Genomic DNA, 15,326 nt, shown 5'->3' on the forward strand with positions numbered 1-15,326 from the left:
GGGAGGTGAGAAAAACTGGAACATTTTAAAAACAGTTAAGTGAGAGCCTTATGACACAAGAAAACAAAGTGGAAATGGAGGAGTTAAGCGCACAGCTTAAAAAAGCGACTTACCACTGCCAAATTCAATTCTAATTCAGGATGTATCTTGATATTATCATAAACATTTTGCTGGTGGTGGTGGTGGTGGTTAAATAAATCCTGGTTAACCTCCAGCTAGAATCCAAGCTCAGATGGCTGATTTGCAAAGCCGGGAGCTTCCCAGTTTTGAAAAGAAGCCGTCTGAGCTCGGATTCTAGCTGGAAGTTATCTGGGATTCACCCAGCTGGGGGCGGCAAAATGTGTGTGATAATATCAAGATACATTCCAAATTAGAACTGAATTTGGCAGGGAAAAGTCACTTTTTTTTGCTGTGTGCTAAACTCTGGTGTCAGAGATGATCAGCTTCTTGGTGCCTTCCCACATGACATCGTAGTGCTTCAGTTCTCTTCCTGCAGGAGATGGTTGTGAAACCATGTTTTGTTAAATGGAAATTTTTTTGCTAGAAAAAAGTTGTGCTTTTACAACCATCTCCTGCAAGAAGAGAACTGAAGCACTAAGATGCTACTCTCCAGCTTTCTTCCTGCTTTGTTTTCCTGCGTGATGAGACAACACAGGATTAATCAGAAGGACTCTCTCTGCCAAATTGGGACAGTTGGCAGGTATAGTGTACTTGGAACTAGAACTGCAACTAATTATGATTTCTGAGCAAAATTCCAAGCTTTGTTATTTCTAACTAACATAACTTACAAGGAGGGGAAGACCATGTATGAGCTTCTTGAAGGAAGGGTGGAATAAAAGGTAATAAGCATCTCCTATGATTGGAGTAGCTACTTACACATCACCCCCTCCAGAACAAGAGGACAAAAGGGAACACCATTTTGCACAAGGTTTACTCATACTAATTTGTGTATGTAGAGACACAAATGTAAAAATAATGGCTATAGTTAAATAGAAGTGCAGTAGATCTTCCCATAGTGGGGGAAGTGGTGACCTGTGTGTTTGCTCAGTCCAGGTGTTCCCTGGGAATGGATAACTTCAGAATCCTGTCAAGGTTTGCTCTTCTCATGACACTTGGGCAGGGCAAACCTTCAAATACAACAGGGGTAGCCAACCTAGTGCCCTCCAAATGGCTTACATTGCAATCATCATAATCATGGCTACCCTAGCTCTGACAGGAGAAGACATCATAGCACTGGCAAGGTAAGAAATAAATAAGGTATACATGAATCTTTCCCAAATGACTGCTCCCCTTCCACAACACAATGGAAACTTCCAGAAAACCTAGCTACAGCAGAATGTTTATTAGTAGGCAAGAACATTTAGGAAGTGTTGTGTAGGACTTTTTAGTTGCAAATCTTGGGTCTCCACTGTACACTGGTTTTGATAAAGATTTTTGAGGTTATGTAGCCATATAAGAAAACAGAATAATAATTATGCTCAGGTGCAACCAGTAATTCCAGTATGAAAAAAAGCACCAGGTCACAAAACAGTTTACAATACAAAAATTATTCAAAATCTAACATTTAAAAACAATATTTGTTCAGCAGTAATACAGTAAAAAAAACTTACTTCCTTTAAACAATACTGTTCATATGTTTGGCACTGTAAAAGACATTGTCACAAATACATATCTTTTCCTTTCCTTTTTTTGTTTTTTGTTTTTAAACCAATGCTCTGCTGCTTTTAAAATGTTTATATGCGATACCCACTGAACTATAATTTCACATTAAAAACATATTCTTTTTTGAAAGAACAACAACAAACAGCAATGACAATCAGTTGCCAAACTGCCGTATGGTAAGTAAGTAATAACACACCAATTCTATTAAAAATCTCTCTCCTTCTAATGGGATGGACCACCATCTTTAAAATTTGATTTTTATGCTGAATCTCAGGCCAACTCCACTTATCTCACACAACCATAAATCCACATCCCTTCCAGTTTGTGAAATAAAGATTGATAATGACTTTGACCTGTGTTCCGAGTGATCTCCAATAAAGCAAAACTAGATTTAAATAATCTTCCAGGTATGAAGTTCAGTTCAAGGGAAGGTAAATATATTTAAGTCAGTGTTAAGGACTGCAGTTCCTCGAATCTTACAATTAAAAGGGAGAATTCGCAAGCCGCAGTCAATAACAACAACAATCACAATTGCTACCACCATGACTGCCACTATTAGCAAGGAGGAACTTAAGCTCCAAGCCTAACCTACAGTCTGCTCAGGGACTAGGGAACCAGACAGAAGCTGGTGGCATTTGTAACTTTGCATGGTCTTTTAGTCTTTCCAAAGAAAAGGAAGGCCTTGGGGAGTGGCTTTTTGTCAGGACCTGTCACTTGTGGGAAACTGCTGATCCCCAACCACTTTGGCAAAACCTATAGGCAGCAACCTGCTTGCTTTGGCCCCACCGGTACTGAGTCCTGCTCAGTGTCAGATCCCTGCTCTAGACTTGGAAACCAGCTTGCCACTGTCACTGCAAAGTAGAGGTTCTCAATCTTTGGTCCTTCCACTGTTTTGGACTTCAGTTCCCACAAATTCCAGCCAGCATGGCAAATGGTCAGGGTTTCTGGTCAAAAGTAGAGACCCATTGTCCCAGAGGATCTGAACAGTATTGATATGAGGCACTGTGGGAAATTAACCCAACAGAAAGCCTTCCCAGATGCACCCACTGCTGTTAGGTAAATCTGCCATGGGACACATCTTACCACTGCCCTGTCTCAAATCAGTGCTGTGAAATTTTACTTTTTTGGACTACAGATCTCACTGCCCATTCTGACAGGGCTTATCTGGGAGCCATAGCTTTTTCCCCTTGTTGTTGAAAACCTGTCTGAAATTTGGATTGACTCTATAAACATGTGGGAGAGGTGTCTATGAATCTTACCAAGGGATCACATTTTCTCCAGCAATGACCACTGAGTAGCAAAGAGCAGGCATGGTTTTAAAAAGAAAAGGAAAAGCATCAGGATTGTGAGATAATTACAGATAAAAATAGAATTTTCAAGCAGATTATAACAACAAATCCCAGTTTTATAACTACAAATTCCATTTTTAAAACAAACAAACAAGGAATGCAAGTTTCCTATACAACCCCAAAACAATTGCATCAGTGTGCAACTAGCAACAGGGAAAATAATCAGTTTAATGAACATGCAAGTCGGTGCACTGTTTCTATAAGCCGAACACTAATATAAGAAGTCAATTTTAAGTGGGTTTCCCCCCATTATGTTCACAACAAATTTGCCACTACCAACACATAATAGGATCACATGTCAGTACTGTCTTAAAAATGCAAACCAACACAGGTAAGACTTTCACAGAATCTGCATACCCTATGAATACGGGGAGGGAACATTTCAACCAAATGGAAACTATTGTCAACATAGATAAAAGTCACTCTCTGAACAATAAATATGGGTGCATTTGTCAGTATAAGAAAAGTTTATTCCTTTCACATTGAAAACTCTAGAAATGTCTTAGCAAAAAGCTTTAAAAAAAGGAAACAACACTGGCCATGCTTTGGAATATTGACATTACTAGCATCCATCAAATCAACTCTACTTTCCCACTGAACACTGGTTTTATTCTACAGGTTTCACCCATCATGCGGAACATTTAGAAGCAACATATACTGTGATCTGATCCAAGAAGGGAGATACATCCATGTCTATGGAGGAATTCCGCAGCTAGATCAGGAACCATGCTACATAGATAGGATAGTGACAATAAAGGTCCAGTTGCCTTCCAGTCTGCAAACAGAGGTGTCACTGATTTGCAATGTACCAAGAGATGCATAGCTGACTTGCAATGCACATTCAGATTTGAGACATAATGGGGCTACTGCTTACATCAGACAGTACCCCTGATCCAGAGCAAGCTGGCTGCTAGCCCATTCTGCTAAACATAAGTTTCGGATATAAGTTTGTCAAGAATAAGTTGGTGCATTGTTTTTGACTAAACTTAATAATGATCAGCTTTCTTCTGGACTCGGACACATGGGAATGGGGGTGCATGTTCTTGCTATCCATGGAACAGAAATCTTGCAATCCATGAAGCAGCTTGCCTTTTATCCTTATATTTGTTCCCAAGTCACTTTGCATTTCTGAAATTTCAGCACTGACAATGGTGTAAGGAAATACCTCTCTGGATATATGAACAAAACTCAAGGTTCATCACCACTAACCCCTTGCTTTACCAAATTTTGAAAGGATATAGTGAAATTTGCTACAGAGACAAAAGGAATTGTACCTGCCATGAGCATTCTAGATATCATATTTACTTGCAAATGTTAAAGCAGACCAATCAGTAGGAAGAATTAAACATGACTGCATTTTCTTTGTGGCTTGAATGCAATAAATTAGTTCCAATTATAGCAAATTCAATTAGTCAGCTGTTGAATTTTGAGTTGACATGTAAGTAAGTGTTATTGATTCAGTGTGTCTACTCTAGTTGGGATTAACAATAGTATTCAGGTGTGCACACACATTTTCTACAACTGTGTAAAAAAAAAGCTAAAATTTTGACAGTTAAGTTTATGTTCACTGGACAGACTCACAAGCAAGAAGAGGGAGGGAGGGATCCTCATTGCAACTTTCTAGCCTTTAGCCAGTCAACCTATTTTAAGCACAAAAATGAAGCACAACTCTGATCACACAGCCTCTAAGTTTTAATGGCACACCTGCAACAACAGCATCCCCTTCCTATTTTACCTCTGAGGATGAATTCTCAGAGACAACCCTGACCTGCTGATTTTGTGATGTCTTGTTCTGTTGAACAAGTTCTAGATGTCTAGTTCTTTGCTGAACTAGAGAAGGACATATCTCATGTTCATTCAGTAATTATTCTCCTTGAATTTCCACTTGTATCTTTTTTTCTGAAACACTGTTTGAGCATGCAGGCCTTCATGTTAAAAAGAGCTGTGTCTCACACTCTTGCAAAATAACATAGATGAAATGTTTTTAGTAGCTCATCTTCTATTGGTGTCTTTTAAAACTTATGTCACTGTCCAGCTAGTATGTGTGTGCACACGTGCCATGAAATATATGTCTATAATGGAACAGGTCAGTGAGCCTTTTAGTGCATTAGTCTGTCAACAACAAATTCCTTCATATCCCATTTGGAACACAGCTCTGTGCAAGGATAACTGTAAACTCCATACATAGCTTGCAACGTATGAGAGTTCTACATGCAGCTTCTGCTAAATGTATATGTTGCAAACTATGGTTTAATATTACATAGTAGTCTACCCTGAATTTGGAATGTATCAAGTGGCCCATAGGCAGGTTTTGTTATTGTGTGCCTTCAGTTCATTTCCAACTTATACACACCATAAGGCAAACCTATCATGGGGTTTTCTCAGCAAGATTTGTTCAGAGGAGGTTTACCCTTGCCTTCCCCTGAACAGTAGGTTAGAAGCAGGCCAGATAAGGATGGGAGTTTGCCAACATGATTACTGGGAGAAGAAAAAAAGGTCAATTTCCATTTTCTGCCTTGTCTACCTATATTCCTTCTTCTAGATGATCATCTAAGTTCTTCATGATTGGGAACAAAACTGGTTGCTTTCCTTGAATTGCATTGATTCTACTAGCTTTGTAGAATTGATACTCATATAAAAATGTTTAAAAGTCCAAGCATTGGGAGCTCCAGTAGAAGCAATATTCCATTTTGTGGAATCAAAAACAGTTGTCACATTCAGCTGTGGGTCATTTTTTGAAGGTTCTGCTAACGCTACATACCTCTTTTTGGATGCTGCTTCAGGACAATACATTGCAAAAGGGGTTATCTTCACATTAAAAAATAAAATCAGATGTAACATCAGCAGAGGAAAATAATGTATTATTAGAGTTTGGAGTGGGGGGGGGTGTTGTTCCATTTGCACAAGCTATAGAACATTTGTTCTTGTGATTCCAAGGTTGTACAGTTGGTTGAACAACCAATTCTGCAACTGGTGTCTTGACTTATTTGATTTGTATCCCTGCTTCCTGCCATAAATGGGATTCATATGTTAGCATAAGTTGGGTAACTAGGAACCGTGTAGGATTTCTTCTCCGCCTCTATGTGCCTATTCTAACTAGGTGTCTGAAACAGGGGCAGCTGGTGGCACCCATGTCAATGGAGTGGTAAATCCACAGCAGTTTTTATTCTGAATTTTAAAGAAGCTAACCAAGGTGTAGTGGTTTGAGCATTGGACTAGGACTCTGGAGACCATGGTTCAAATCCCCACTTGGCCATGGAAACCCATTGGGTGACCTTGGTCAGGTCACACTCTCCCAGCCTCACAGGCAGGCAAAGACAACCCCCTTCTGAACAAATCTTGCCAGGAAAATCCTGTGATAGATTCATCTTAGGGTCACCATAAATTAGATAAAGCCTTGAAGGCACACAACAGCAATTCAAGGGGATGAACCCATTTTGGAAATTCAGCAACCCACTGAAATGGAATCCACCAGCTGTCATGGTCTGTGCACTAGTGGAATGATCCCATGAGAATGACTCAATTGAAATCTGTACTTTCTTGTGTGAAAACATAGAAATAAAAGCAAAAGTGAGAGAGGATGATTTCAATCTACCTCCTTCCCTGGTGCAACTTCCCACGGCATTGCAGTCCCCCAGCCTTCAGGAGTAGCCTTTTAAGAAAGTGCAAGTGGCTTCTGCAAGACCACAGAGGCAGATAAGTGTGATTCCATGAGCAGAAATCCCTGAGCAGATGTCAGGATACCAGCCATTACCTTTAATTTTCAGGCAGCTAACTTCTTCCATTCCCTATATCCCAAGAAGTCTGCAAATCCTGAATACTGATGGAGTATTATCCGGAGTCAGTAAACTAGATTTTGGGTGCTAATAATTTTGACTGATTTGTTTGCAAAGCTGAGAGACATGATCATTTTATGTCTTTTTTTCATTGTCTGCATCTCCATGGAATGGAAGACATTTATGCTATCTTAAAACCTTCTTGGCTTGACCTGATCATTATAACCCATGCCTGCTTCAGTTCATTTCTGGTGTATCCATACTACATTTTGACATGATGTCACTTTAATTGCCACGGTTTTGATAGTTTCATCCTACAGAATCCTGGGATATGTAGCTGGTGAAGTACTTAGAATTCCCTGCAAGGGGGTTCTAATGCTGTCATTCAGAAGACAAGGCTACAGACTTTTTTAGTACATAAATCCAAGTCTCCCACCAAAACAGAAACCCTAGGTTGCTATAGGCTGGAGTCCTATCAATTCAAGTGAAATCAAACTGCTAAAACTGCAGTACAGCTATAAACCAGCTTGGTACCTATGTGTGCAAAGCTAATTAAATGGACCAGCCTAGAGCTGAGAAAATGTCTACAGTTTGAAGAATAGCCCTTTGTTGCCTCAAAGTTTGCTCATCACCATCTTAAACACTAATTTTGCTATCTAAGGCCCAGTACAGACTGTGGAAAAGGGGCGGTCCACAGCCGCCTCTTTCCATAGAGAATTAGGTCCAGGGCAGCCATACCAGCAGCCAAGAAGCCACAATCTGGCACTTTTCCAGGACACGGAGAAGTGGCAAAATGCCACTTCCCCAGGGCCTGGAAAAGGAGTGTCCTTGGGGCTTCATGCCCCTGGACACCCCGGGAGCCAGAGCCCCTTTCTCCCTGGCGTCATTCCCGCAGCTGTTTGGTGGCTGTGGGAATAAGGCACATGCCCAGAAGGAGCTCTGTTTTGGGGCTCCTTCCCACATCGCAGCCAAGCCGCCATAAGTGGTCTGGTCAGTGCGAAGTTGTCACACATATGCCGTGCTGCTTGGAGATGGCACATGCATGATGTCATAATGGAGGCACCCATGTATATAGGGTGCCGCCATTATCGCTCCACCAGCACGTACTAGGGTTAGGGAGCATGTACATGATGCACGCTCCCTAACCATAATACCGGCACTAGTACGCCGCCTGTTGGCAGCCTGTACTGCACCTAAGTAAATGTTCAGTTCATCAGCTCTCTTCCTTATTCCCAGAAACCACAGCCATCTATCAACAGAGCTTTGGCAAATTTGGTTTTTTGGACTACAGCTCCTAGAATCTCCCAGCCAGCATGGGGCTATCTCTGGTTATTAAGAGCCAAACTAGAAATAGCATTTGTCAATGGAGGGATACACATATATGGGCCATGGTACGATGAGATAGTTCTCATTAAATCACCATATCTCATTTGATCTTGGGATATTCCATCTCTTGGAAGCTAAGCAGGGTCAGCCCTGATTAGCACTTAGATGGGAGACCACCAAGGAATACAAAGTGCTGGAGGCTACATTTCAGAAAAAGGAACTGGGAAAACCACCTTTGAGTATCCCTTGCCTTTAAAAAACCCTATAAAATTCGTGAGGTCAACATAAATAGCTTCCTGTCCTGGTCATTCACAAAAGAGATCCAACGGTGGCGGTGTGGGAGGGATGGGAAGGTTGTTTATATACGATGGAAACTTCAGTTATGGAAGGCTTTTTTCTTTTTTCAGCATTAAGCGGCACAGTTTGGAATCAACTGAGTGGCATTTTGACTCCCAGGGCTTTTTCACACTTCATAGTTATAGAAGTATGATGACACTTTAACTGTCTTGGCAGAATCCTGTGGAATCCTGGTATTTGCTGTTTAAGGAAGGGCATTAAGAATTCATATTGAAAGATCGCTAAAGCTGGAATCAGACTGAAATATGAAATGCTCACTTTCATTAAAGCTCACTCAACTACAAATCCCAGGATTCCTTATGGTGTTGCAATGACAGGGTTGAGACAAGTGGAAATGGAGAACTTTTCAAGAATTGTTTCCATACAGCCTTCAGTGGAGAACTTCCCTCAGTTTGTCTCACCAGGAGCCCTGGTGGCGCAGTGGTTAAATGCCTGTACTGCAGCCATTCACTCAAAACCACAAGGTTGCGAGTTCAAGACCAGCAAAAGGGCCCAAGCTCGACTCAGGCTTGCATCCTTCCGAGGTTGCTAAAATGAGTACCCAGACTGTTGGGGGCAAATTAGCTTACTTGCTAATTAGCTTACTTGCTGTTCACCGCTATGATCTTTGGAATAGCGGTATATAAATAAAACAATTATTATTATTATTATTATTATTATTATTATTATTATTATTAGTGAATGAAAGTGAGCATTTCATATTTCAGTCTGATTCCTGCCCACTGAATACAGTAGTCTGTCTACTGAATAAATATTTAGTGTTTAGGATTGGGCTGCAGAAATATACATTTCTTCCCTCTTGGTTCAAAATTTCTATTTCTGTTTTGTATAGCCACTGTTAGATTTTCAGATTTTTCTTCCTAATGGCCACTATTCCTCCCTATTAAAGACCTGATTCTACACTTCTGATTTTCAATAATCAGAGGAGAAACTAAGCCCACTGTTTCTAAATGTGGTAACTAGGTTCTGGCTAAATCATTCTCTAAGCATTATGTCAAATGGGTGAACACAGCTGCTTAAACAAAAGCCAGTATTTTAAAAGAAACACCTGGCTGCTTTTTCTTTTTTTTTTGGAAAGGACGAATTGTGAGTAAAAGCCAATGTGTGCTTAACCAGTTTCACTGAGTTGATTTTGCACCTTGCAGTTTGTAGCATGATGGCCTACATATGAAAACAAAACTTCAAAATGATTGTTGAAGCTTCCTTGCAAATCAAATCTTTTCCCCATAAACCAGAACTCTCTATGGATGGGTCACTGCAACCTATTTTTGTGAATTCCCCCTAAGCATTTATGTACTGGATGTACGAAACTGTCAGGGCTATAAGCAAGGATCCTAAATAATCCAGTCTGAGATGAACTGATCCACACCTCCTGCAATCACTTAGATTTTGCATTTCTTTGCATTTTATACCATTATCAAAATATAGTTCAAAAATGGTATATACAGTAGTTTTAGTAATGTGTAAATTTCAAACCTGCTGCAGCAAAACCTAGAAAGGCTGCATTCAGTACCCAAAATCCTATAAATATGCATGCCTGCGTGGCCATTGTCTATAGCTGATGTTTCACTGACCTTCATCTCTGGGTTGTGTGCTGCCATTTGGAATACTGTATACAGTTTTGGCTGCCTATCTCAAAGAAGAAAAAGAAGAAACAGGAGAGAACTAGAGGAGAACAAATTAACACTGCAGCCGTAACTTCAATGGGACTTACTTGAGTAGACAGACACAGGATCACATGGCAAAAAGAGTCGAAGGCTTGGAGCATGTTCCCTTTGAAGAAATGCTCCAGGCCACAATCCAGAAGTAATCCTACTTAATTTATTCTGAAACCAAGGGGGCAAATTATTTAAACTAAACTATGACTGGCATTTTCTGGAGTAAGGCTGCTGCAGATGGAAAGTGTTTACCTTTGAAAGAAGGTGGTCAGAGGAGGTTACAAAAACAACAGGGTAGGAATAGAAAGGATATTTGCAATTTTTCATTCCCAGGTTGAAAAACAAGCTTCTCAACAGCTGGGAACCTCTTTAGGGAAGAATAATAGATGAGCAAGCATTTTATACAACTTTGGTCCAAAACACACTGCAGAAATAATACAGTTTGAGACCACTTTAACTGCCCTTGCTCAGTGTTAGAGAATCCTGGGAATTGTAGTTTATTGTGGCACCAGATCTCTCTGACAGAGAAGGCTAAATGTCTCACAGAACTACAGTTCCTAGAATTCTTTAGCACTGAGCCAGAGCAGTTAAAGTGGCATCACATTGGATTATTTCTGCAGTGTGTTTTGGACCTTTATTCTGGTATGTGACATCTCAAGGTGTTGTACAGAAAAAACAGGGATTTCCTTGGACATAAACTGTTTTCTGTGCAAAAAATACATTTCCTACATAGAAGATCCATGTTTTGCTCAAGTACTTGTTCTCTACAGAATAAGTTCTGACCAGCACTTTTGAGTGTTCAAATAAAAGGAGAACGTTGTAAAAGAGTATTCATTTTCTCCTGTAGCAGAGAAAAACTACTTTGTGAATTTGAAGGCTTTCATGGTCGGCATCCATAATCTTTTGTGGGTTTTTTGGGCTATGCGGCCATGTTCTAGAAGAGTTTCTTCCTGACGTTTCGCCAGCATCTGTGCCAGCCTCAGATGCTGGCAAAACGTCAGGAAGAAACTCTTCTAGAACCAGGCCACATAGCCTGAAAAACACACAAAAAACTAAAAACTACTTTAATTATTCATCCTCGCATGTGAGGATGAAACAGTCAAAGATTTACATCCCCACAACAGAGGTGGATAAAATTATAATCAGTATAGAGAAGAGAAGACTTTTCTCCTTCTTGTGATACTAGAATCCAGTGACATTACTGGCAGTAGATTTAGAATGATAATCAGGGTATCAGTCCTACTATTTGGCAGATGCTGGAGCAGGGGCAAGGAAGGTACAAATGCAGTTGCACAAGAGCACTCCCCTATTTTTTCAGCGCAGACCTCTGTGTGCCATGAAGTCCCACATCCCTTCAACTGCCCTGCTGTCTTCCAGTATAGTAGAAGAACCTGTCCTATTGCCAGTGTTGGACAAAGCTTGAACTGCCAGACCCATTGGCTTCTATACATGGAATGGAAATGAGCTCCATTTGTCCTTTGCTGAAATCTGGCAAGGCAAGTGGAGGGAACAGCATTTGAGCATCTGCTTATCTTAGCTAAGCAAGTGCTAAACAAATGCAAGAAGAGGAGCCAGTATCAATCCATATACCAGTCTTGTGCATGTGCACCAAATTCTCAGTAGTGGCCAATGGATACAGACCTTTGCCATTTTCCCTACATATCTCATAGCAGCTGGTGGCCTTCATGTCAGTGGGGTGGTGGATCCTCTCCAGGTTTGAGTCTGAACTTCAAAAGAGGTAGGGATAGAGTTAATCCCCTTGGATAGATCCTTTAAACTTGAGCTAAAACCTGGCAGTAAATTCACTACCACACTGTCACTGTCTATATTGGTGAAAGATATGGAGCCTTGGTCGACACAAATGTCCATACACAAGGTCTCTGTAAACCTAGATACATTGCAATACACCAAGAGCTCCACACCACCATCTTGTTCCTTTGCTATGCATCAAAACTGCTGGCTGGCAGAGACTGTAAAACAGATGCTTCTAGAAGGTTTACACTGTGCTTATTCTCTGACTCCAATCTCCCTGTTCTACCTATGGTTTGTAGGAGGGAGGGAGGGAGGGAGGGAGCTGCTTTCAGCTAAAAGGGATAAAGCATTCAACATTTCTCTCCTATACCTCTTTTTGTATATTTTTTAAAAATGCTTTAATGTGTGTGTGTGTGTGTGTGTGTGTGTGTGTGTGTGTGTGTGTGTGTATATATATATATATATATATATATATATATATATATATATCTCACAACTGGTACAATTTCCATGTTTCAGTAGAAGCTATACCAAAGCAGGATCCTTACAATTGTATATCTAAAACAGTACTTGGTGACAGTGCTCTCTTCCCCATCGTGCATGGACCCTGGTGCATCATGAAAAATTTAGGATGATACTTTTACAATCCATTCACACAATCACTTTAAAGGTATGACCCAGATGGTCTTGTGAACATGCAACCACTGAGTGGGACCACATGAAAACTGGAATGCAAAGCAGGTTTGAAACTCAAAATTAGTAATTTCACAGAATCAAAAAACCTGTAATGTATAAACTGGCGGGGGTGGGTGGGGGGAGAGACTTTGGGATTGGTCAAACCCAACTTCTCTCATATCAGCCTTTCATTCCAGCTGTTTAAATTGCGCTGATATTTTAAGACTTGAAAAACAAGTCCTTGAGCTGAAGTGACTTCTCACTTCCCACTGTTGCTTTTCATCCACATACAATATGTCTCTCTATGCCCCATTATCTCCATTATGGCAATTTCCCAGTGCAGGGCAGAGCATATGAAGAGGAAAGCCAGTGGGTTGGGGCAGGGGCAATGGGAGCTGGCGATTTCCCGCTGCTTCTCCTTTGAAAACAGTGCCTTCTTATTTTTCCACTATTCTTCTGTCAACCAACTTCAAAGCTCAGACATGCAGGAGGAAATGACTTTAACAGGACGTTTGTTGAAGAAAATGGACAGGTCTTTCCCACCCACTGATGCATACACTGCAAGTACCTTCTTCCTGCACATCAGTTCACAGTCATATGCTTAGGAAACATATGCTTTCTTGAAAGTGGTGGATTCAACTGATTTGCCTCAATTTCCATTTTTTTCAAGTGAGAGAGAGACTTTCCCAAACTATATTGATCTTGCTGTTTTTCTATCGCTTTCTTCTAGGAGAATGGTCTTCAAGGTGCAGAAGTGGCTTTGTTATTACTGGTCCATCAAAACATGCCTTCCCACTTAAAGTTTGGTTTCAACATGCTTCCAACTTTTATGTACAACTGTTTGCTCCCAAATGGTAATAAATGAACAAGATTTAAACTTCTGCTTGAAATTCTCTTCTGCTCTCTCTCACCAAATGAATATCTTGCTTTAGCTTTTTTGTGGGGTTTCCAGGCTATGTGGCCATGTTCTTGCTTTGTTTTGTTTTTAAAAATTCCAGCTGCATAACCTGGTAAAGACAGTAGAACAAAATCTTCCTTTCCTCCATTCACCTTGCAGATGCACTCTGAGCATGACAGTGAGTGCTATCACTGCCATTAAAGAGTGTGGTGTGTTCTTTGTGGAAGTCATGACTCAGTACTTTTTAGCAGCTAGCACCTACCATGACTTCTTGGTCCTGCCTTCTACCCTAGTCTTACACCTTTACCATTCTGCATGGGTAAAGTTTGATCCAGTGGTTCCTTAGACTGTGGCATTCCAACTGCATGGGCAAGCTGCCCCCCCCCCCCTTACAAATGATTAGAACAGCAATAAACACATTTCATTTGGTTGCTGTACTAGGTATTCAGGGATGCATTTTGCCCTATCTCTATGCCACAACCAGAATTCTTCTTTTTAAATAAAGAGGCAACAAAAATCTAACACTCATGTGCTAGCACAGAGCCTGGAAAAGTTATTATTTTGGACTTATATCACTGGGATCTCTAGTCCAAAAAGTAACACTCCTAAGCTCTCTACTAGCATTAAATGGATTTGAGTATTAATCTACTTGAAACTGGATCTGTATCTGATACAAACAGTAAGTGCCCTCCTTCATTCATTGCAATGCCAGAGAATTTTCTCTAGCATTTCCACGTATTGAAACAAACATGGTAGGCACTTCTTGAGTATTGCTCCCATGGTGACCTTAGAGACCTACAGTGTTTGAAAACTGAGCTCATGTCCCATCCTTTACTTTATTCCTTTTTCATTCAAGGAAAACAAAACGTAAGGCTATCCTAAACATGCTAGGAAGTAAGTACTGTTAAAAACTTGGTGGGATTTATTCCTGGGTAAACATAGGACCAGGCTGCAGATCTTTACAGCAACTTTTAAAAATCAACGCTGCTGCACCAGCTGTGCTCTTGGGTCTCCAGAGCGAGTTCGGGAGAGTGCTTAGTGCAACCTCTGACTGATCTGCCACAAAGAAAGCTAAAGATGCCATAAAAAGAAGGCATAGATGGCCATACAGAGGCAACACCACCATGAAATGTTGTTTTGGCAAAAAAGAAGAGAAACAAACAAACAAAAAACCAGAGACACAAAATAATCCAAGCAATTGCTTTAGAATTGCCCAGCACTGCTGGGATCACACTGAAGGAGACGGACGATGGACGGATCACTCTTGGCTCCTCGAATAAACTCTTCCAAAGAAAGTTTTCCTAGAAAATAAATAGAGAATGCTAATTTGGAGATCTAATATAAGCATAGCATATACTTTACTTAGAATTTTTAAAGATGCATGACTTTACTTTTTCTTCCAGTCTTGAGAAAGGCTGTGCATCTTGCCTCACAAAAGCATCACACAGGCTTCTTTTTTCTATGTGCATAAAAAATTCTTATCAACCAAATACACACTTTTCACTGTATTTGCCCCCCTCAATATAAATGTTGTTTGTGGTTATGTGAAGCGATCTCATTCATTTTAAGTTTGGAGAGTTCCCTTATGAATTAAAACAAAGTGTATTCCCCTAACATAACAATCTCCTTGGTTTTACTGTGAGTACAAGAAATCTTATTATGGCCTAGCTGTTATAAACATATGAACAAGCAAACATGGTCCTATTAATCGCTGTCCCAAAATAAACTTCTAATCCAGAGAAGCAGCGGATAGGATAGAACTTGGAAAAGTTACACTGAGGTGGGGAAAACTGTCAGGTGGTTTTATGTTAGCATAGCTCCTGATTACACTAGCAAACTAGTTTTTCCAACATTGTATAAAGATGTATGCAGT

The 15,326-nt window shown here is 40.4% G+C and overlaps 1 protein-coding gene across 3 annotated transcripts in view; it reads right to left on the reverse strand.

Moving 5' to 3' along the window:
- Nucleotides 1-12,405: 12,405 nt before the first annotated feature.
- NCALD (neurocalcin delta) overlaps nucleotides 12,406-15,326 on the reverse strand; it is a 79,439-nt gene continuing 76,518 nt past the window's right edge. For all 3 annotated transcript variants that reach the window (XM_089517737.1, XM_089517738.1, XM_089517739.1), the window contains one exon: nucleotides 12,406-14,754. In XM_089517737.1, coding sequence (XP_089373863.1) covers nucleotides 14,657-14,754 — 98 coding nt within the window. In that variant the 3' untranslated portion in view covers nucleotides 12,406-14,656. The remainder of the gene's footprint in view (nucleotides 14,755-15,326) is intronic.

Source organism: Sceloporus occidentalis, unplaced genomic scaffold (assembly GCF_023333645.1).
Source record: "Sceloporus occidentalis isolate IW3139 unplaced genomic scaffold, rSceOcc1.0.p SCAF_3, whole genome shotgun sequence".
In the NCBI taxonomy this organism is placed as follows: domain Eukaryota; kingdom Metazoa; phylum Chordata; class Lepidosauria; order Squamata; family Phrynosomatidae; genus Sceloporus; species Sceloporus occidentalis.